At 41.5% G+C, this 24,176-nt stretch overlaps 2 protein-coding genes across 2 annotated transcripts; both read right to left on the reverse strand.

The window, feature by feature from the left end:
- Positions 1-1,306: 1,306 nt before the first annotated feature.
- On the reverse strand, positions 1,307-5,377 carry rerglb (RERG/RAS-like b). Its single transcript, XM_080458193.1, has 5 exons — positions 5,178-5,377; positions 4,144-4,200; positions 3,540-3,613; positions 3,029-3,177; positions 1,307-2,097 (listed from the first exon to the last, which is right to left on the reverse strand). The coding sequence occupies exons 1-5, from the start codon at positions 5,227-5,229 to the stop codon at positions 1,812-1,814; spliced, it is 618 nt and encodes a 205-aa protein (XP_080314319.1). The 5' UTR covers positions 5,230-5,377; the 3' UTR covers positions 1,307-1,811.
- Positions 5,378-8,258: 2,881 nt separating this feature from the next.
- On the reverse strand, positions 8,259-23,747 carry trim66 (tripartite motif containing 66). The gene is made up of 17 exons (XM_080458195.1): positions 23,722-23,747; positions 22,857-23,070; positions 19,365-19,494; positions 18,921-19,037; positions 18,653-18,767; positions 18,259-18,405; positions 17,517-17,634; positions 16,494-17,308; positions 14,442-14,648; positions 12,863-12,986; positions 12,702-12,783; positions 12,423-12,609; positions 11,300-12,177; positions 10,816-10,939; positions 10,649-10,723; positions 9,896-10,048; positions 8,259-9,809 (listed from the first exon to the last, which is right to left on the reverse strand). Exons 1-17 carry the CDS (start codon positions 23,728-23,730, stop codon positions 9,573-9,575), a joined length of 3,732 nt encoding a protein of 1,243 aa, XP_080314321.1. The 5' UTR covers positions 23,731-23,747; the 3' UTR covers positions 8,259-9,572.
- Positions 23,748-24,176: the final 429 nt, after the last annotated feature.

The raw sequence follows: 24,176 nt of genomic DNA on the forward strand, positions 1-24,176 counted from the left end.
GTCAGCAGAGGTACGCGTTGTCATGGCAACGTAACATGAAGCGGTACAAACGTGTCCTGTCAAACGAAGATAAAAATACGAGCCAATGAAAATAAATAAAGAGGAATTCACTTTGGTCACAAGGGGGGGGTAATGGTATTTAGTGAGGTAAAGTATTCAAATGTTACTTACCTCGCAGACTGTATCATTGTAGTTCAGCAGACTGGAGTCAAAACTTTTTTTCTGGCCGTGACTACGGAAGGCGAAGAGGGACACCCTTACTCCGGATGCTGGGAGAACTTTACTTTGCGAGCCTGTCGTTTGATTCGTCGCTTCACCTCTTCTTTTTAAAAACTGCGCCACGACGAGGCGATTAGTGATTCTCAAGCTTGGACAAGGCTTAAGGGCTGTCATTACTGACTCGAGAAACTAATGTTTCTCTGCATCACCGAGCATTTTCCTTGGAGCTTGGTCTCCATCTAGTGGGTGAGTCGAAGGTTTGATTTTAGCAGCTGCTCATTAATATCCTCCACCACAGTGAATTGTCATAAAATACTCTGGAGTTTAGAGTCAGCACTTTGGAATCTTTTGCAGTTTACCAACTGTGACTGTTAATAAAATCAAGAGGAGGTGGATTGGTACATATTGCACACAATGTGAATAAACTCCATTATTACTTTTTAGATTATTTCTCTGCATTTGATCCGTCCACCCAACCACCCACCCACCCACCCATCCATCCATCCATCCAACACTCAAAGCCATAACATTCCTGTTGTGAAGTGAGAGTGCTGTGCCTCCTTTGGCAGAGCAAGCTATTTTTCAATTACAAAGTATGGGTTCAGTCTCCATCTCACCCTGTCCATGTGTGAAAGTGTCCTTGAGCAATACCCCGAAGCCAAATTGTTCCCAATGGAGGGTGAGCCCTCTACATGGCAGCCCTCACCATTGACTAACATTGAAAAGTGTGTTGGGAATGCTTTACATGGAAAACGGTGAATTGAACTGAAAATCATTTAACATTTAACCACTACACCACCGTGCATCCGAGTTTGACCCAACCTATTCATAGCAAAACCTTAACATCTAACATGGGAGCAGTCTGAGGTTTAGTAGCCTTGCTCAAGGGTCCACAATAGTGGCAATTAGGGAAGGAAAAAGTTCAATCCTCAATTGTATTTCCTATACATATATTGGAGCCAGCTCACCTCTTGGCCAAAATCAAAAAATGTTCACAGTTTTTACTACTACAGATTCTTTTACTGTCTGTGTTCTGACCGTTTTATATTATGTTTCCAGTATGAAATTAAAAATCAGTCTGTCTTTTCAAGTAGAAATACTTATTTGTTTTAATTCTAATGAAACACAACACAGTTCTTTTGTCTTCAGTTGTAAAAGCGGTTTGCACATCATTGATTTCTGCTGTTGTTTACATCTCAATCACTGTTTGTGGTCACATCCAAAATTGTTGGCTCGGAAAAGAATGACAAGTCTACTCAAACCGTGAAATACTAAGATCAAAGAAGCAACGTAAACAAACCATAAGAACAGGTATCTAAATACAGCTTCTACAGAAAGCTTCAAAATCTCAAAATAACCATCTACGGAACAAAATCTAACAAGAGCAGCTGTGAAGTACAGAGGCAAAGTTTCTATGAATAAATGTAAAAAAAATGTTTTATTCGGAAGTAGAAAATGACAGACAGATAGAGAGATAGATAGATAGATAGATAGATAGATAGATAGACTCGTTCACATTATTAGAAGCAACTAAAGTGCTCGGTATGAATCCTGGTCACATCAAAATGAGCAGGAAGTGATTTCATCCAACCTCAGACAGACTTCCTCCTTTTACCAAAGACATTATTGATGAGTTTGACCATGGACTTGGAGCCGCTGTAACGTCTGCGGCCTGCACAGTGCTTCAGGTTGTCCATCACATGACGGATGAGCTTAGTGAAGAGGTTGGATATCCCCAAGTAGTCCTCAGCTGCAGAAACCTCCTGGAAGTGGCAGCGCTCCTCCTGGGCCACAGACCTTCCCTCCTCCTCACACACCTGCCGAGCGTTGCAGAGGTCCTGCTTGGTCCCCACTAAGAAGACTGGAACGTCTTCCAGTCTGTCAAGGTGGCGTTCAGACAGAGGCAGGAATATGCAAAGTACAAACTTCGTTAACTTTTCAGATATCTGTACTTTTTCTGGGTTGTTTTTCTTACTTCTCTAGATTTAGTCACAAATATCTGTCGTATCTACTCCCTATGTTCTAAAAGCTGTCTTGCAACTTGTATATTTCACTTTTTTAAACAGCATGTTATACAAGTAAACGTACATTTTATTCATTTCTTTTGTCATCAAAACTCAAGTCTTCTTGACTAACATAGGTTTGCAAACAATGGTTATGATGTTTTATATAAAGTATTTATCATGTGTGAATACATGAGAAAAAAAAATTGGATTAATATATACCACAGAAATAAGTATGATGCAAGTGTTCTTATGCCTATTTATTTTTGTTGTTTTTGCTTTTCAACCTTAATTTTGCCAGCTAGGTCAAATTTTCAGGACCATATGTAACAGGTCATAGAAGCAGGATTTAATAATTTGTTACCAAATAACCTATTTGAATACAAAATGAAACTTTAACCACCAACTTGTAAAGACTTGTATTGCCCGCTTCAAGTTTTTTTGAAATAAAATACCTTTTGCAACTTATTATATGTCCTCGGTTCTGTTATGAGTTCTACATGTTTTATAATACACAGTCTTAACCGTTTGTAAAATGAACTATACGAGGTTTAACTCAGATCCTTTGTCATTGTCTCCATGCTTTCACGCACAATGGTCCTGTTTGACTGCAAGGTGAAACCACACTGCATGCCGGGATATATGTGCAATACAGCATCTTGGAATGCGGTTCGTAGTTGGGAGCATACCACATTGATCGTCCTACTGATAGGCCTGCACACATTTATCCCAGGAATGGAGCTCATTAGTTCATAAAAGTAAATCCCTCAGCTCAGCTTCATTACCAGCTGACTCTGGTCACTCACCCCTTTCTGCTCTCCTCTCGGGCCTCTTTGATCTGCCGCAGGACACTTTTGGCATGAAGGAAGGACATTCGGTCACTGATGTTGTACACCACCACAAATCCATCGGCCCAGTTCACAGGCTCCTCCAGGATGCAGCTGCTGCCTCCACTCTGACACAGCAAAGGTGGGATGACGGGATTCAATCAAGTGACCTGACTTCAGAAGGTTTGGAACTCTTAAAATATGGGATTACTTAAAAAGAGAGTAGATCTAAATTACAGTGTATGGTACACATTCATTGAGTATACGATCCTAGAGCAGCGGATCCCAACCCTTTTTCTCCAAAGGCCCCAAAATTGCCCATGAGAAAGACCATGGACTCCTCTCCAAACTCTCATACATCAAAACAGAACAGTGTGGCCTATGGCGAACAAACCTACTCTTACATACAAAAACAGAAGTTTTTCCAAGTCTGTTCTAGATCCTTGGAAGTAATTTTATTGATTAACATGTGCAATCAGATTGTTCCCACCTGAGAGCAGGGGTCAAATATTTCCAGGTTTAACTGTCTCCCATCAATGGACAGCCTTTTATGGTACAACGAATCTACAAAGAAACAAGAAAAACGGATGGGTTGATTTTAAAGGTAAACTATTCTATGATGAAGTGACATTCATACGAACACAGAGTGAAACACTGTAAATGAAAAAGCACAAGGCTCTCTTAGAGGCAATCAACCCAGCATGGTGCCAGTTTAGCAGAACTACGAAACAATGATTTCTGTGTTTACTGCAGTGCACAATTACCCAGAGGAGGCACACAACCTAATTCATTTAGACCACAAGTGTAAAGGGATTGAAATGTTGCAGCCCTCTGAAAACGGTCTATTACCATCTATCTATTACTGTCCGTGAACGCCATAAACATGCATGGTAAAAAAGTGCACATGATTACTTATTTCAAACCTAAATGAAACGGACAGAAAAGAAGGTTTTGTTGATTCACATTAACTTGATATACTGTAATTAGTATGAGGCCAAGAGAAACCCTGAACGAAAACCCATGAGGGTCATATGCAATACAGCCTTTCAATGATATAGCGACATTGCTGGTTTAATGAGAGTATTTTCACATACTTGCACTGGAAGCGTACTCTCCAATGAAACGTTTAGTCAGGAAACGCACCAGAATAGCTGTTGGAAAACAGAAGAGTAGGGAAAAGGAGTGAATGCTGCCGTCTCTTAACCAAATCCAGACATTCACATGATGGCATTGTTGAAAAGAAGTGCATTCATATACGCTCAACCCTGCTGTGCAATGTAAACTGGTTTGGCATACATAAAATATACTGTATATTTCCGAGTATACAAACATACTGCAAAACAATGCTGACTTGAATTTTTTCTTAAAATATTATATTTTGGTAATCAGTACATCAGGGCAAAAATTATGACGTAAGTATTTTTTTCTTACGGAACAATACCGTATGTCGCTCACAATTACAAAAATATCCAGTAAAATAGAATTTGTCTGGAGCTGCCGAACATCTTTACAATAAAAACCAATGCAGGATTTGTACCTGTGATTGATTTGAACCTTTTGATTTGAAGGAGCAATTCATAAAGTCCAACCAAAATGCAAGTAATTTAAATAGTGTGTTTTGTTGACATTAATACAAGCATGAGATATCTAATACACCATAAAACAAAAAAAAAAAGGATCAATTCAGAACAAAAAAATAGGACATGGAAAGTATTAGTTTGGATAGCATATTATGCTACAGCAAATGTTATTATTTTTTTACTCCCACAATATACAATAGATAATAAAAATATACAATACATATAATATATTATATATATATATAATATATATATATATATATATATATATATATATATATATATATATATATATATATATATATATATATATATATATATATATGATTATATGTATTGTTTATGCTCCAGAGCCATGTGATGCAGAGACCGCTGGTTAACAAACCCAAAATGTCCCATTGCATTTGATCTATAATAAACTCCTTAAGGTATACAGACACACGTTAAGCAATCTGCACAGTGGCCTCTATTCAGAATGAACAACAGGACTAGGAAATGAACGGTGCACTGGGTCCATCGTTAAAGCAAAAACGCTGTTGTGTATTTACCTGTTTTCCCAGCTCCGTCACTCCCCAGTAGAGCCAGCTTGATCTCACTCATTGTGGTGGAAACAGAAAAGAAGCTCCAAAAAGACCCGTCTGCTTTCGTTCCCTCCTGAAGTCTTCCTGCCACTGTGAGGATGTGTCGTTTAGAAAAGCTGTCTCACCACTGCTCGTCTCCACTGTGAAAACTGGAACTGAGTCTCTGCCCCTTCTCAGCCAGCCGAAGGAGTTTTTGAAGCACGGAGGCAGAAAGGTCAGAACAAACACCAGGATTGACAGGCTTTAAGAGTTTCTTTTTAAAGATTGATTTACTTTGTAATTGTTTAACTATTTAATTGTCCGTGGTTGCGCACATTGTTTTAAACCGTAGGAGGCCATTACCAATGTGAATAATGTGGTTTTGTTTAATGACATGAAGAAAATATTTCAGGCTCAATGTTTCAAAACAAAAAGACACAATGGCGATACACAAAGAGCGGATTGCCGATGACAATAAATGTGTTGGGTCTCCTTTCGTGGTGCTGAAAGTTTTATGACCCTGCTCAGATCGATGAATGGATAGATAGGTCATATGCTCAAGGCGTATTTTAACATGTTTCCTGTTGTCGTTGCCCCGTCAAGGTTTTGTGTCTCGTGCTTACTGTGTTGTGTTGTTTGTATTAACTTTTCTATCTGTTATATGTATTTTTAAGTTCATAGACTTTCATGTTAAAGGTCTTGTCGACATAGTTCCAGTCCATGTCTGTCCCATTCTAGTTCAACACGTCAGTTCATTTTGTAGGTTCCTATATATCTGGATGGTGCAAGCTTTGGCTGCTTTGATCATGAACCATAAGGATTTATGAGCTATATTGAGCTTATTTCATGAAAATGACTAATTGCACATTTTCTAGATCAAAATACATGCATTTGGGACTTTTTTAAAACCTTGAAATAAATAGTAATACAGTCATTTCTACTGAATTCTGGTTCCAATATGCTTCCCATTATCATACCATTAGCTGAAAATCGATGTTTTTTTTTTTTTTTTAATTTTAGAAACTAGCTGGTGGAGAGCCTCACAAATCTTCTTGGAGTAACCCATCTGGTCTGGAACGCACTACAGTTTCATGTTTCTGTTTTGTCTTTAGCGTCTGGATGCGGTCACCGTATTGGACTGTGTACCAAACCTTGTCACTCATAAGAGACTTTGCTGAACCATGTTGAGGATGTTTGTATAGCCAGAAATTCGTGGTGCCACAGATGAGTCTCTGAGACGATGACCACTGAAGATGTTTCAAAGCGTAACATCCTACTTGACCTCCTCGACTTACACATTTCCTCTCCCCCTCCTCTGTGCCTCCTGCAGCACAAGACGACTCTAAACTTTGATTCAACAGACTGTTTCACAGGCGAGCCTACGTTTTTTTTTATTCTCTGAGCCCTTCGCTGTCTGCCCTTTTCATTGTTCACATTATTAAATCTTGTACATTTCTCCTCAATGTCTGCCGAGTAAAAGGTCAGAAATGTGGTTCATATATAAGACATAGAAATGTGCCCTCAGTCCAAAACAGAGAGCACTTAAACACTTATTCTTGTATGAAAAACAGATTGATACTAAGAACAGCACGAGCAGAGTAATGATACCAAAGTCTGCAGTTAATCTTCGTCCATAAAACACATAACACAACTGGAATTTTTACAGCACAAAGCAGCAAGGAAACAAAGTCCCACTGAAATTTGGAAGGAATCTCAGCTGGGGGCGGGGGGGGGGGGGGGGGGGGGGGTGGGGGGGGGGCAGGTTATTTTAGTTGCACAACAATAACACGTTAATATGTCATCGGGGACATCTTTTAGAATGGTCCCTTCTCCAAAAATCACCTTATTAAGTTACATATATCCTTCTTTTGTCTTACTAAATCTAAAACAGACCTGCAGACACACAAAACCTCGCAACATTTGTCGAACAACTATTCCTTGTAAATTTAAGGCGTGCAATATAATATTTTGAAGTCTTTAATGGGAAGTTGAATTTGAAAAATCGTCCATAGTGTTTGTGTTTAATGTGAGGCAGGAGCGAACAGCGTGTTCTGGGTAAAAAGCCTCAGGACCACACAGGAGGCTGACGTCATGGCTGAGCTGAGGAGAGGCCAGGGAGCTGCGTCTCCTTTTCTTTACTGCTTCCCAGACAAAGATCAGGACAGAATCTATGACTTCAGTAAATGTATTATTGCTGATGTCTTTATAAATCTGCTGAACTTTTTTTTTTTTTTTTTTTGTAGTCCATCAGGGAATGCATGAAACCCTGAACTTTAATGCCTCAATAGCCAAATACATTACCGTGGGCTCCAATTGATTTCTAAATGTACCCTCCTTAATTACCAATCATATCTAAAACAATACCCAATACCAAATATACTAAACTAAACTAAACTAACAAGGAAACAGGCAGATGCAAATTTAAATTCAAGCACTATTGGAATGGAATAATCCATCATTTATTTTTAAATCCATCTCACTATGTATATTCAAATGTCAATTGCCGTTTATGCTTCTGATGCCGTATTTCAGTTTTTAAATTAATTGGTGGACATTATCAGTTCTTTTTCCTTCACTCTGAAACCCACATAATCTCTTAAAGTCATTTTTCTTACTGCCAAAATCGTCAGGCTTCCAAATACATTATTATCCACCAATCTATTCAACCACTATGCAGCTTTATCAAATTCAGGGTTGTGGGATGCAGGATCCTAACATGGCACCTGTTAGTTGTGACGTATCAGTTTCTCCCTAAAGTTTGTGTGTTAGAAGCAGAAAAAAAATCCATAATTGTGAATATTATAGGAGGATCCACACACATTTAGACAGGTGTCTCAATATATTGGGTGGCTGGTACGGTTGATGCACTAATTTCGCTTTTTAGAGAAGCTTAACTCACAACTATCAGTCTATGCATAAATGGTTGCAAGACATATAAATTCTGGTAACATGCAATAAATAAATACCAATTTGTGGTGTTTTAAGTGTTGCATTGGTGATTCAGGCAGTCCAAAATGATTACATGTAATAAAGTGATTGAAATGGCCGATAAAATAATAAATAAACATACGTTGTCCTTGGATGTTTTATTGATAGTACTATGCATGTATTCATTGACTGTTGACTTAAAAAATGAAGAAAGAACCTGCTCGCTTGTGTCAGTCACCATAATTGATCAGTTTTCCTTCATACACCAGATCATATGATCATTTTCACTGAAAAGAAGTGACGTTACATACATCGTACATACGCTACTCTTCTGTGTATTACCAAGGAAGTCAAATGAGGTTTACATTAAGATGCAGGAAGCTAGTAAAGTACTTCTAAAAAGAGGAAATGTGCTACAGCGATATTATAAAATGGCAGGTTTTCTTTCAACAGTGCAGTTTTGTATAATAATCAATACTGAACAATATCAAGACCTTACACTTAATTAAGCCTGAGTCATTTAGATAATAGAAGAGTACAGCATTTTGCTAAAACACTGAAGAAACAAAAATGATACATAATCTATATGTAAACTTAAATATTGGACTAACTGATACTTTATTGACTGTTTGATTATTACATTGTGAGAGTGGCTGCAGTCACTCACATCATGCAATCGAATAACAAACTCAGTGGAACTTACAGCAGCTTCTGAAGAAACCCTACTGATAAAACATAATTCAAACTGCAATTTCAATAATGTGCAATAATCATTTAGCAATTATAGCTGCATATAGTAAAATAAACTTTTATACTGTCACACCTGTATAAACACGTGGAACACTTACAACTATCTAAATACAAAATTGATCAGCTTTGAAGTATTGTGTACAGTCAGAGCAATGCCTTAAAGGAAAACCCAAGATTTCCACTTAAAGATGCAAAGTCAAATTAATAAACAACTGCAACATCCTCTATTTACAATAAAGCAATATGAAATAAGATTATAAGAAGTATTTGAGGATTTAAAATAAATGCGTAAAATAGTGAGCGGAGCATCAGCAGCAAATCAAAAGTGGCCAAAATATCATAATATGATAAACTAAAAAAATACAGCATCCCCTCCCTACTGAATCACATTTAAGAGCCACAGAAACACTGTGACTTATGTTTCCCCCCTTTCTTTACATTCTCTGCTCATCTTATCAGTGGAAGTCTAGAGGAAGAATATATTTTCCTGCATTGGTCACCGCTCCAATTTCTAAAGTGTCAATATGATCAGCTGCCATCAGGTGGCAGCACTGTCATGTGCCTACATACCTTAACAAAAGGACTACTTTCAAATTAGAACATGGAGGCAGTATTGCAGTCCCAAAGTGTGCTCATAAGAAGAAATAAAAAAACTGCATGGCGACACGCAAGAGCAACATATTTGCAGCGGTGGTTGACCTCTGGTTAGAAGTGATGTCTCCTGGACCTGAGGGACTGTCTCCTCTTCCTCTTCCTGTGACACTGCTCCCTCCTCTCTGGCCAGGGGAAGCCACTCTCTGTCGTCCTGTAGGCCTCATCGTATTCGTCACTGTCAGAGTCCGCCTCAGCTGCGGGGAAAACTCGGTCTGGGAAAACCTGTTTCAGCTTGGAGGTGAAGAACGCCTCGAGGCTGTGGCCGGCCTGAGCCACCTCAGAGTCGGGCTGCAGGCAGAGAGACAAAGTCACTGATACTGTCACACTGTGACACGTCTGAACCTCTATCGGGATTCATTTGTTTCATAACTTACGTAATTGAACTTTGCACAGTTGCGGAACATCAGGTAGACGTCTGCAACGAACTGATCCGGAGAGTTGTAGTGTCGGCTGTTCCCCCTATTGAGTCTGGTCTTGATCACAGACAGATCCATTGGTCTCTTAATGATCTGGTAGTAATGGCGAGCCTGTATGAAAATGCAGCTCCATTTAAGACTCTCACACCATCCAACGAGCCAGGTTAGGTCAACAAAAGCGATTATTGCAGTGGTTTCTTTTGAATCAAACAACTAGTGTAAAATAGGATGCAGCCTATATATGATTAACATTGACTGTTGTGAATCCTCCTGCATGCTTAACTTAAAAGAAGGTAGACATAAATGCTGTGACTGATATTCCACCAATTTCTAAACACTATCGAACACATTATCGTCACGTGCATATGTGCACACACTATACTGATCAACGCCAACCAGTGGAGAAATCAAAGACAGAAAACTGGTATAAACAATGAATGCCGCAAATACTTTAACAGAAAGTCAGCTTCATCAATATTTAATGAGAGGGAAAATGCATTCTGTGCAGCTGTGAGGCTCTGAGGAACCTGAGCCCCCAAACCCTGATAAATATAGCAGCAATCAAAGTGTGTTTACGTCCTCTTCAGCGTGGGGAACACTTTTCTTGGTTGCTACTGTGGGTCTGCAACTATACTACAGAAATAAATGATGGCGTGCAAATGATCTTGTGAAAAATGAGTGCAGGCCTGTGAGAAGATGGCGGTCGCTCACAAGTGGACTGACGGGCTCCTGGAAGGGAGCGCTCAGGATGTTACTGAGGATCAGAAGAGTCAGCCGCTCACACTTCTGCAACCACAAAAGCAAACATGAAGAAACGGTTATAAAAAAAAATCATTTTAGTCACAACGGCATTTAATGTAGCTTATGCGATGACCTACTCTCTGGTCACAGGCGGAGAGTCCGTGTGCTGATGTGTGTCCTCCAGGGGTTCTCTCGTTCTCACAGTTGTACTCAACCTCTGGTTGTTCAGCGTCTCTGCACAGGCTGCACAGCCAGTCGCCTCTGAACAGGGGAAGATTTAGCATCGATGAAGCGTTATCATATGCAAATCAATGACAAGTTGAATGCACAGGTACGTGTAAGAAAATGTAAAGATCCTTGAGATTCTTTTGTAGTTATTTCATTACCAAATAAACAGCAATTTTTAAGAGTTTTCAAATTTGAATAGTGATTTTAGCCAGTGATTTAAAAGATAGAAATATTTTCTTTCATGGTGTGTCAACTAATTCACAAAGAATGAAACTAAAAGACTTGACATTTTTCAGATTTTTTTTTGTAGTACATTTACAGTTGAATGAACTTTTTATTCGTTTTAAAAATGTCTGGGATGCATCTGTATACGTTACAGTGAGGGAAGCTTACGAGGGGAAGCTCAGCAGAGGCGGGATGTGACACGACAAGTGGAAGACTTTTGGACAGCGGTCGCAGCACAGCAGGTCTCCTCCAATCAGACACACGGCACAGAAGTCCTCGCTCTCCATCTCAGCGCTGTCCTGCTCCGAGTGGAGCTCCTCCGTCACTGGGTTTGCAATCAGAAGCTGCCTCTGATTTCCAGGACCCATGTGAGACTCCTCCTCCAGGTCAGAGCGGAGAGGTTGTGGGTCGTCAGCTGTCAGTTCAGGTTCAGATTGTAAATCGACTTCAGACTCTGCAGAGCCATGAGACTCCAGAGGCTGATCGGACGCAGCATCAGAGTCGGTCTCAGCTTGAAAGCCGGGGTGGAATTCAGGCTGGAACTCCAACTCTGTTTCAGCATCAACTGATTCCGTCTCAGCAGTGGCCTCTTGGCCATCCTCTGATCCTCTTCCTGCATCTGACTCTGGCTCTGCCTCATACTCTAAACTTGGCTCTGATTCAGCTGCAGCTGCTGAGTTCTCCTCTGCCAGACATTCAAGTTCAGCCTCAGATGAAGACTGTGTATTTGGGTCAGACTCTGGTGTGTCATCAGAGTCTAGCTGTGGGTCTGGATCACCACAAGAAACAACAGTGTCCTCTGTGACGGACCTGGGATCTGAGTCAGAGTCCGGATCCGATGGGGGGTAACTCTGTGGTGCATATTTAGAGTCAGTGGAGGACAGTGCAGATGCCTCCTGAGAGCTGAGTCTCCCTCTGTTGTTGTGGCTGTTCACGTCGCTGTTGGATGACAGAGTTTTAAACTGATTACGAGTTTGCCGCTCTGCATATGGTGGTGCTGTGAGCGAGCTGGTGGTCCTCCTGGTCTCAAAGCCTCCGGCTATCCCCTGAGAAATTAGAAAACAAGGAGGGAAGGTTTTTAATGAGCATGTCCTGTTATTAAAATGCAATAACTCTTGTTAACACATCAAAAAACGTCTTTCTGAGGCTAAATTGGCCGCAACATACTTACTGCAGATTAGGAAAAAGGCATTGCATATATCTGGATGTCGTTGGTATTCTTACTACCTAAAAAATGTGGAAACAACAACCTGAAACCATCAATCTTATTGTACACAACAATAAAACCTACTTCAGGTGTTGCATCGTGCCAGCCTCTCTGCTGCGCTGGAGGTTCGCCCTTGTTCACCCCGCTGGCAGGTAAAGGGTCGCTCTGTCGGCGTCCATGAGGGGGAAGCTGTGACACAAGTATTTTGAGCCTCTCTAAGCAAACCACAGGAACCCTGGGTCTTCCCGAGTCCTTCAGAACATCACTGCTACTTCAGACAGAAGCAGAGGATAAACAATGAAAATAACTTTATTTTAAGATCCATGCACAGAAAAGAGGTTTGATCTCTCACTAATGACACACCTGCTCTGGGCATTCCTGGACACTCTGCACTTCTCCTTGGCTTCATGATCAGCCTCTACATTCACATATATGACAGGATGATCTAAACACAAAGATGGACATGCATTAGCCAACTTGCAAACAAACCTGTCTATCTCGAGGTTTAAGGTATATTTCGGTACCTGGCTCAGTTTTATAGAACAGCAGGGGAGGCAGCTGTCCTCTGGACGGGGCTGAGTTTGATGACTTGACAGCACAAAGAAGCCCGTCTGAAGCTCTCCTCTGTCTCGGATCCATAATTTCATGCTGGGAACAAAGTTAGCAAACCACACATAAATCTGCAAGGACGGATACTTTGATCAGGGACACAAAAATAACATCAGTGGTCCAAAATGTGTCCAATTATACTGAAAATGATGTAAGACCTTTAATTTAGTATGCCTCTAAATTTGTTTTAATAGGCATACATTTAATATGCATTTCATATTCTTACCAAAGGGATGAGCGATACAGTCATTACAGTGTGTGTGCGTTTAATATACAGATTAGCATCCAGCCAGTGAAGCCAAGCATTTGATATTTGGAAACTGACTTGAAGAATGGGGACATGGATCACGTGTTACCGGCAGGCTCATGTTTCTTCTAAATAATCACCTAAAAGTCAAACATAAAGCACGTTGGCTGGAACTCGCCCACCAGAAGTTTCTCTGTGGCCCTCAGAGTGGCACAGCATCAACTTTCCAATTAATCTAAACTAATCCAATAATTCACATAAACAATTTAAACTGATGAAGAGTCACTCAGTTAGACACACTGAGACTCAAGCAGAGTGAACAGTGGAGCAGGTAGGTTTATTATTGAACATTTTTTAAACGAAGAAAAAACCTGCAAATGACATAACTTTCTTTAACAATTTTAAAAATAAATATTTAATTGAATGTGGATCCTTTAATCACACCTCTTTGCACTAAAACAAAGATACATCTTTGGAGTTGTTATTACTTGTAGGGTATTATGTATTCTTTCATGGTGTCGTCCACAGGCCATCAGCTTGAACTGCAGGTGACCTTTGAACTAAAGTTACTTTGACACCTCTGCCTGGAAGGATATAGTTGGTTTGTAATAACTGAAAAGAAATTTAAAAAATGGTGGATTCTTGGTTCTCCTTTTTCTGTTGCACCGAATGAGCTTTATCCATATTTAATGTCAACTCTTTGAAGCATTAAAATTTGTTTCCACCAAATGTACTACACCAATTATGTGTTGCACTCCTATTGCATAAGAAAATGGCCGAACTGAAATTTAAATCCTCGTTCAATCTTTTATTATGTGATGTGCTTGTTCTTGTAGAGTCTTACCCACTACAGCACCAGACAGAAACGGTTTGGTGACAGATGTAGAAGTGCTGTTGCTGCAGCAGCTAATGTGGTGTCAAGCAGAGATGTGGAACGAGCTCTCTTGGAGGTAGACGTCTAAACTTTTTGACTCCAAACTCACAAAAGCAACCAAATTCTTCCCGTGGGATAATTCTCTCTTCTACTGCCAGTTTAGTGAAGTCGAAATGTGATTCCTCGCTCTGAGTTTTAGAGAATTTTGTGGAATTACACTTGACAGGAGATAATAGTCCTGTTATTAGTTTTCTTTGCAATGCCAGAACTCACACGTGTAAAGTGCACATCTTTCCTCTGATCACCTCCATTCTCTCTGACAGCACAGCCTCGGATCCTCCACATGTGTGATTATACTCTTGTGCCGAGTTACCTGATTCGCAGCTCCTGCCTGTGGGCTGCGAGTGCACCGTGCGGGCCTTTCGGCGTGCGGGCTGCTGGATGGGGCTGCCAGTTCTGTCGGGATGCTCTGGGAGCGTCTCTTTCTCCTCGTGCACACTGAGGCAGAGCCGAGTCTGTTGCTCTGCACATCAGATACACACTCGTGGGCTGTCACGGACACCTCCAGGGATGTGGATCTCTGTCAGAAACACAAACGTACACAGCTGAGCAGGCCTTCAAGCTGCATCACATGCACAGATGCACCTGTTCGTGCCATTAATAAGTGAAAAGACCGAAAAGAATGTGTGGGATGTGTGCGGCGGACACAACCTCGAGTGTGACACAGGCGCACATTAAATGAACAAAAACCTTACTCACAGCCTATTCTGAGAGTTACACAAAACGAGCTGATCCTTACAAACATACTGCATATATGAGTATTATTATACAGACAATAAAAGGTTTGCATACCACAGTAATTATGGTATGTAAATTTAACATCACAAATTCAATGTGGCCCTTTGATTAAGCCAGAACTGCTAATCGCTCATTACCACTCTTTTCCTCTCTACTGACGCAAGTCTCACACAAATTTCTGTGTTAAACACCTCAGCTGACACAAGCAGGAGGTCTGACAAATCATTTGGCTCTGCACATTTCTTTTTACGTTCCTTTTTCCTCCTTTTCTTATTTTTCATATACACTATCATACATATTCAGGCCAGGATGACACTGTGCACATGCTCCTAAGTATCATCCGATTAAAACACTTACCTGATCTGTGCCCTGTGGGGGAGGAAAGCAGGATTCACACCATGGAGGAAAATAGACTATAATCCTTCTTTCAGGAATGATGGGGGGGGGGCAAGAATTTATCTCAGAGTTAAAACTGGAGTTAAAACCAAACTGGCAGCTCCTACTATTCCCTCAGTGCCTCATTAATGACAGGTTAAGTACATGAATGACTGTGCCCGAGTGGTTTTATATCATTTTCAGATGCTGTGACTTGAAAATGTAAAAATAACGTCTTTGTAATCACGCATCTTGAGAATTTTTAGAGAGGTGATTATGCGCATGCTAAAACCTCTGGCATCAAGTGTGACTGTGATGAACGCTGTTCTTCTGGATTTTATGATGCATTGATGTGAACTGTTCAGCTTTAATTGTCAGAGCGCTTCTTTGTTTTCCCATCATCCTTTATTTATGAAAGCAGGAGCAGCTCTCTGTTGCACCATCTGTTTTCAGGCTAGCTGTCAAAAGTGGGAAGTGATCGTTCTGGCATTAAAAGAAAGCGTCCCTTTTAGTTTCAACCGTTAATGGCCATTAATTAAAGCTGAATACAGCCTGAAACCCAACAATCTCCTGCAAGTCAACAAAGACATTAACAATCATCTCAACATAAAACATGTTTCAGCTGATGTTTAAAATAACTTCAAAAAGGGCTTACACTATATCTCAATTAGAATTTTGCTGTTGTTGTCTGCAATTTTCTGTTTGCGTGTGCAAACTTTGAACTGAATTCTTTTTTTTTTGTTTGTGGCGGGGGGGGGGGGGGGGGTTAAGAGGAAATATGCCTGACCAATCAGTGTTCCCAGCTTGTGTGGTTTGGCTACAAATTTGAACGCATTGAAACGTTGCAAACCCATGTGTGAAATGAAACAAAACAAAAGGACTGCACAAAATGTAACCTCACCAGCTTCTTTCATATGTACTTTCACACCATGGATGTATCTAGCCAGGCAATGACTGCAGTTATTACATGAATACACTCTGCTTTAATGATACTCGATTACTATGTTGACTATAAGAATGGTGGGTGTCATCAAGTTTGAAAAATATCACTAAATAAAAAGGCAACACTATTTTTTCCAAAACCCAAAACCGACACGGAAAATCTACTGAAAGCAATAGATTCTTGTTTCACTGCACAAACGTAATGTGTGTAAATTAGATCTTTTTAGACGCACTATTCTCTGCTTCATTGATTTTTTTTGCAATACTGTGTACACAGTAAGTCAATGTCTGCAGTCAATTGTTTTCTCACCCTGCCATCTCTGTGGTCTGTGGGCATCAGCGCAGGCCTGGTCCTCTGCTGCTCTTTGCCCTGCTCTGCTGCTACAGAAACCTGCAGCTGTTGTTGTGGTTGTGGTTGAATGGGGCTCTGCTTGCCCCTGTCCCGTTGCAGTTCCTCATCTAGTGTCAATTGTTCACAGGTCTCCTCCACCCGGTGTCTTTCACCCCAGCTTTCTTCAGACTGCACATCTACCTCCACAGCCGTGTGGCTGAGCTCTTGCTGCGGGGCTTTGCAGGCCGACAGTTTGCTCGGACACTGGCTCGGCCTGCCGCGGTACACACTGAGCTGATCCTGGCTGTCAGGAACGTCCTCTCTTTGGTGTTGGTGATAAGAGAGAAAGGATTTAGACTGAGAGTGGGGTTGTGAGTCAGGAGCTAGCGGCTGGGATGCAGATGCTCGGCTACAGCTAAGCTGGATGGGTCCTACGATTGGGGCAGGTGACGTAGTTGGGGGGCACTGTAAGGCGTTGTCCATGTCCCAGCATCTCTGGAGCTGCTGGCTCTGATGCAGAGAGGCAGAAATAAGAGCAGGTTGAGTGCAGCTGGAGTTATAAAGTGAAGCCTCCAGCTGCCTTTTGTCCAGACTGGACAGGTCTTGCTGAGTGGGAATGCCATGCAGGCAACACATCTGGGGCTCACAGCAGGCCGGGTACCCACAGCCCGACTCTCGTCCTCTGTGAAACACAGACGGAGCAGCGAGGCAGGCGATTGGCTGAGGCCTCATGATACTGGAGCAAGCCATCCCTGGAGGATAGGTGCAGTTTCCTCCTTCAGCCGTCAGTTGGCCTACAGAGCAACAGAGTCAAACAACACAGTATTTCACTTGAAAGTAATACCTAATATAATAAAACACATTCATATGGCCATTCTGTTTATCGTAAAATATCTGACATAATTAGAAATTTTAACTGACACACATTGTTTCTATGTTTATCATCATGACAACAAAGTACATTTTAATGTAGTCACATTGTCTTAACTGAAGATAATTTACCTAAAGAAGACATTTGCTTTGTCCAGTAACTTGCATCCCAGTTGAATTTGATCTTGACGGGACTCCAAGAGTCAGAGTGGAGAGGAGCCTCAAGCAGCTGCTGCATCTGAAGTGAAATCTGCACAAACGAGATACGCTTCACATATGGGAACAGGGTTCATTTTCAGGGTACATTTTCCATGCAGTATTTTTTTTCAGCCATAAACTCTTTGATGCTCAATTTTTAATCAGCCCATTAATAATTGTGTTGCTTGTACTAAATCCGCAATAAAATAACAATCATTAATCACCCACGTTGAGTGTTTTTACCATTTAATATTTTATATTGTGTGAAAACCAGTTAGATCCAGGTCCAGGGCCTTTCTGTGTGGAGTTTGCATGTTATCCTCCTGTTAAGTTCCTATTGGTTAAACCTTGCACGGAGGACAGATGAGATGAGTGATTGGTTGGAGTGCCCTTTATCCAGATACAAATGTTATCGGCCGTGGAATTGTCCGAAGGTTTTCCCAGCTGGCTGGTTGTTTTCTGCATGACACTGTCATCCTATGGCCCTCGATGTCTCTTCTTAATAAGGGCAAAAGGCCCCAAAACATTTAGAAAAATAAATCTGAGGGGAGGCAGTGCGGTAACAATGGCCAAGATTTAAATAAAAAAAAAAACATCACACTTGTTCTGGCCCCCTCCTTGCGTTTGTTTGTTACAGCGGGACCATGGACGTCTGCTGACCGTCATGTTTGCATACCAGAGCCCTGCTGAAGAGCACCGGGCCTCTGCAGTGATGGGTCGTAGCCCAGGTGATGAACTTCTGAATGTGGTCCAGCTGGCCACAGATCTCTATTGCTCCCTGCAGCTGGTCATCCAGACGCTGCTGGAAGCTCTCGGAAATTTTCTGCAAAGAAACACAGAAGACGCATAAAAGTTAGATGTCAGTGCTTTGCTGTGGGTTGATTTACAACCCCCCTTTTTTTTTGAGGGATGTTGTTGCTGAGATGTTGGTTTAAGCAGCTTTGACAGATTATTATGGGATCTCATTTGCTTGCTTGTAGGGCTGATTTCATCATGGCAGTTAGGGATTCTTTGCATGTAGATTCACGGCTGGTTGAACGATAAGAAGGAAAGAAAGAGAAAGTAATTACCTCCAGTTGCTCTATTAATAGGTTGGCTCGTTTGTTAAGCTCGTTTATCATAATCATCTTTGCCATTTTAATCTGGTTCTCTGCCTTCCTGTGTGCAATCTTTACTCCATGAAGTCTACACAGACAAAAAACGGGGAGAAAAGGGGAGAGCAGAATTTCAGACACTCATTTATTCATTAGTTGCTATATTCTAAACTGCTAAATTATTGACCATCCGTGACAGAGATTACTCGTACCTTTGGACTGTGAATATAACTCTAAAACCAACCTGTCTTCTATTTGTTTGGCATTGTTTTCCACTGCAGACCTTCTCTCCTCCACCTGGACCATCAGGCTCTCAAGCAGCCACTGCTGATCCTGCAGGGCCTTCCCAATCTGCACCACCCTGGACACATGAGAGATCACAGTATCCACCAGATAGAAAGTTAACTAAAGCATCTTTTGGGCAGGACGAACAGTCAAATTAAATTTGTTTCCCCTGAGAACAACACATTATGCAGGTGACCTTCGAAGCGGCTACCGTACTGTAACATCACAGAAAACAAGAAGGCATGAATACGTAATGAATGCTAGGCTGGCCAAGGGTAGTGTATGCAGATACGGATGATAAAAGTGACAGGGCAGTTAAGGAGCGTTACAGCTCAGAGGAAGTTTTTAACCTGCGCTTAGCCTTTCGCTGCAGTGTCCTTGTGCTGCGTATCTGAGGACTGACCTGTGGTTTTTGTGGGAGGACAGGTGACAGCTGCTACAGCACAGAAGGTCACATGACTCACAAAAAAGCTCCAAGGGCTCCTGTCTGTGAGAGTGGCACGTGAGGAGGGAGCAAGGATACGACCCTGGGCCTGCGAGACACACGGAGAGGGGAGGGGGTGGGGGCAGATCATGAAGCATCAGCAACAGTCAACTTTTATTTACACATACAGCAGGAGGGCGCCAACATTGAGAGGTATTGTAGAGGAAATACATGCATCAAACGAGGAATAATTCTAATACAGGCAAAAACGCATGTTTAAGGGTAAATAACAAAACCCCACACGTGCTTCATGTGTGAAATGAGCAAGTAAAAACTTCAACTTTAAGATGTTCCAAAATGCTCTCCGGTGTCTTCTCCATAAACATATGCATATAAACGTTAGCTTTTAGTCCTTAAAAACACAACATTATTTTCCTATGGATAAAAAAATAAATAAATACAAATCTGCACACAGAAAAGTGCAAAATGTGCAAACTTTATATTGATCATGTAATTAAAAATCTCAAAAGTTTCATACTTTCTTTAAAGAATTTGCTGGAGATCCAACTGACACACAGCATCATCAAATTAGTGTCTCATTGTCTCATTGATAAACTACTTTGTCCTGAAACACTTTCAAACAATTTAAAGTCATCAGAATTAAACAAATGCAGTAAGACATAATAAGGGTCTCTCAGCAGCACTGTGGCAAAAACATGGCAGAAAACAAGCCACATGACCACAAGTGTGTCAATTTTGTTGTTTGTTTGTTTTGAGTTTTATTCCTAATGGGATAATGTTTGTCAAAGCACCTGCTAAGAAAAAGTCAAGCAGTTTCAACAAACATGTCCATTAGTTTAAATGAAAGATTCTGACAGGTTGGTTTTGTTGTCAAGCAAAGTCGGTCTTTTTCCTGTTTTGAATCTAAATGTGCAATCTGCATAATGTGTAAATCAGTTTGTAGAATTGTAAATAACACACACCAAGTAGAACCAATGTACCTATTAACAGGTCTAGGGCCCCTGGGGTTCATACTACAGGGACAAGGACTGATAAAAACTTCCTATCTCTGGATGAAAGGCTTGTAATACTGCTTCTCGACACTAGACGCTGAAAGAGTCATTTCTCAGGTTATGAGTGGCAGAAGATGAACTCAAGTCTTTTTTCAAAAGCAGCAGAAGAAGAAAATAAAAAATCATGACCACATAGGATGAAAACAGACATTTTCACTAAGCAACCATTACCGCTGCCAGCAAACAACTAAGTGTGGAAAACAAGCCAAGTTTAAAAAAAAAGTACAAATCATAGAAAGGTGACTCAATGATTTGTGTGTGTTTGTGTGGGACGTTGGCATTGATGGAGGAGGCACATTATTAGAAGGACAATGTTCTCCGTGATGGAAATAGATTTATGCAGAAACCAGCAGTTTTCTAGGACTATGTTGTCCCATAAGTTTGAGCCGTCATTAAACATATTTACAAAGTGCACCTTTAAATTAGGATCGACTGTCTGGTTGCAAGTCATTCCATGTTCATCTTTCCACCGTTCTTCTTTACCTTCAGAGTATCAATCACCAGCTAAACTCAAACACATGTACAACATGCAACCTCCATACAGTAGGACTCCTGAGTCCAGAACTAGGAATATTCTCTCTGTGAGACAAGCGTTCTAAACACTACACCATTGTGTCATGTCTGTTTTTATCAGTTTATGTCTTTCTTTTTTTTAATTGCCCCTTTGATGTTTGATTAACTCTGATAATAGGCTTGTTGACAGAATAAGGAGTGGGGTTAGGGTTAGGGTTAGGTTTAGGGTTAGAGAAACAGAGTAGATATAGTTGGGCTCACTTCCACGCACAGCACTGGCTCTGGAACCATACTCCTTGATAAGGGTTAGTCTTTTTCTTACTGTGGCGTTGCACAGGGTGAGAGGTGACGGCGATACTCATAAACCACACAGTTTAGGTTTGTTCCAGAAGGTCTCCGCCCTGTGGTTTAAGGTGGCGGGGAAAAAAACTGTGACTGTTGTTTTTGCTCATGCACCAAACAACAGCGCAGCGTATTCGCCTTCTTGAAGCGAGTCAGTGAGGTCCTGGAAGGGGCACCACCAACGGACTTCATAGTCTTACTTGGCGACTTCAACCCTCGCATTGGCAACTACTGGGTAAAGTGGAAGGGGAGGAATGGCTTGCCCAATCTGAATCCGAGCTGTGAGCTGTTATTGGACTTCAGTGCTCATTTTGTCTATAATAAACAAACGCTTTGTTCAAACACAAGTATTCTCATAAGTGTACTTAGTACCAGACCCATTTAGGTCTCGGGTTGATGATCGACTTTGGGCGGCTGTGGCTCAGTTGGTGGAGTGGTCGCCGTAGATTCAATTCCTCATGTCAAAGTGTCCATGGGCAAGACACTGAATCGCAAACTGCTCCGAATGGATGGACTGGGCACCATACATGGCAGCCGCCTCCATTAGTGTGTAAATGGGTGAATGTGATTAATGATGTAAAGCACTTTGGAACTGCTCAAGCAGTTGTTGGATGGATGTAAGTATAATTGTGAGACTTTTCCACAGTGCTGACGTTCTGTGATGTTCAACATTTACATGTGACATCAGAGCTGGCCTGTCTCTGTGCTTTGGTGCAGAAACCATTAGACAGTTGTTGGAAAGAAATTACAGCAGAATAAATTCCAGGTGTAAAGCGATTGCATGAGTGATGAAGCTGTCAGTTTACAATCTTTTAGCCATTGAAGCGCCACCAGCGTAATACACACAAAGACATACATTTACATAATATGCATTCAAATGCGTATTCAAACTCTCGAATATGTCTAAATAGGTCACTGAAAAAACAGTTGGCTGTGTAGTATGCTGAATCTAACAATAGCTGGAGAGGCTGGTGCACGAATCCTTACTGGTCTCTGCTGGCCGGCTCACCTCAGCCAATCCCCTTGTGCCTGCAGATCATCAGAGAGCTTTGTGGTGGAGAGCTGAACATCACGGGGTGTGCACAAACCCAATATGACTGACCACATCCTGTCTATCAACGTAGCCCTCCAGCTTTTCTCACAGGCACGCAAACCAACACGAAACACTCCAACATCACAATAAAGTTGTCAAGAATGCTGCGATTTGACAGTTTGCTCAATGCAGGCCTGCAACAGCAGCTGGCAACAAAAGCTGTCGGGCATATTTCAGGGGCTTTAAATAGCAGCACACTAATATTAGAAAAAATGAAATCATCTGAGCACTTGAGAATCTGGGCCATGTGTTAAAGATAGGTGTAATAAAACACAGGGATCTCCAGGAACTATCATCAACCATTGCCGCTGCCTCGTGCATTATTCACTGCAGTAGTTTCTGGTGAAAGACGATGAACGGTCGCAAACAACCAGACTAAAGGCAGGAGGAGAAAATAGTCAGAACAGTCTGAAAGGTGAGGTTACCAAGACTTTTAAACATATGTCTTGCCTTGTCCAGTAGGAGGCAGCGAGCTGGAGCCCTTCTGGTGCAGGTCAGGACACTGGCTGGCACTGGGCCTCTGTTGTTGGTGCGAGTCTGTGTGCTGAGAAGCAGTGGGAGCTCTCTGATGCTGGTGCACATCTGTGCACTGGTAACACAGCCACTTGTTGCAGAGCGTACAGAGGCTCTGAGCGAGTGTTGGCTCTGTGCACTCTGAGCAGCTCTAGAGGAGGAAAAAAAAAACAAAAAAAAAAAACAACCTCTATTTAATATATGCAATGGAGACGAACAGCCTCACACACAGGTCTACGTGTTAAACAGATGACGTGGCAGATGTCACATGTGTGTGGCTGTTTTACTTCGTGTGAAATCAAACTTCAAAGTGTTGTTCCATGTTCTCACATCCGCAATGCCTCAGAGATAAGTAAGCTCTTTGTGACGATAAAACTGAACCATGCTGGAGCGTCAGTTATCACCTTCATCTCTAACGACTTCCTAATTAAAATAAAGCAAAAGCTCTTTCAGTGTCTTGTGTTTACATCACCATTTGAAATGCTGTCATCTCATGTCTACCAAGATAATGTGCAGACAATCTATTCATCTACTCTCAGTCATTGTGTGGAGTTCATCAATTTTGAAGCTATAAACAGACATTCAGGATCCAACTCACTTCTGGACAAAGACATGGATATCCTCAAACCATATTGGATGACTTTATAGGTGAAACAAGAGCAGCGCAAACATCAGAGGTGAAAAAGAGGCCCAGAGTGCAAACTGAGATGCTGCTGCACAAAAAGATGCGATCTCCGGCTGTGTCAGTAAAGAAAGCGCGTTAAAGTGAAGATAGGAAACGATGCTGAAAGAGACACCTTACCTTCTCCATTTCAACGCTTCAAGAGGGGGGGGGCTGTTGCTATCTCAGCAGGCAGGAGCAGAGAGGAGAGGGAGCAGCCTGTCGCCCCTCAGCAGCAGAAACACTGAGGCTTCTACCTGAGGCAGGAAGCAGCACACACCGAGAGGTGGCCCCAGAGGAGACGGCTTACATGACAGCCTCGCAAGTGCTCTCTCCTCCCCCAGTTCATCCAAGTGTAGGACCCCTCACTGTCGCAGAGGAGAGGAGTGTCATGTTCAAATTTCACTCTGCAGCCACAAAAAGGAGAGAAAATCTAATCCTTTTTTTCTTAAATAAGCCTGTGCATAATAATTGGGAATTAGGGAGATAACATAATTATTTTTTGTAGGGCAAAATATCCCCGGAAGCCCTTTTTTCCCAAAATGGAGGAAAGAAGACCAGGTGACCTACAATGAGGAAGGAGGCTGTAACGCTAG

The sequence above is a fragment of the Lipophrys pholis genome (genome assembly GCF_963383615.2).
Source record: "Lipophrys pholis genome assembly, chromosome: 2".
Classification (NCBI taxonomy): Eukaryota; Metazoa; Chordata; class Actinopteri; order Blenniiformes; family Blenniidae; genus Lipophrys; species Lipophrys pholis.

Excerpts from the sequence above, each read along its gene's own strand:
- rerglb (XM_080458193.1), bottom strand. The coding sequence starts at position 5,229 with ATGAGTGAGATCAAGCTGGCTCTACTGGGGAGTGACGGAGCTGGGAAA. Across the intron at positions 4,201-5,177 it reads TGACGGAGCTGGGAAAACAG|CTATTCTGGTGCGTTTCCTG; the intron begins GTAAATACACAA and ends GTTTTCCAACAG. Across the intron at positions 3,614-4,143 it reads AGAGTACGCTTCCAGTGCAA|ATTCGTTGTACCATAAAAGG; the intron begins GTATGTGAAAAT and ends GTTTCTTTGTAG.
- trim66 (XM_080458195.1), bottom strand. Across the intron at positions 19,038-19,364 it reads TCCTCCCACAAAAACCACAG|GGTGGTGCAGATTGGGAAGG; the intron begins GTCAGTCCTCAG and ends TCATGTGTCCAG. Across the intron at positions 10,049-10,648 it reads AGGAGCCCGTCAGTCCACTT|GCTCGCCATTACTACCAGAT; the intron begins GTGAGCGACCGC and ends ATTTTCATACAG.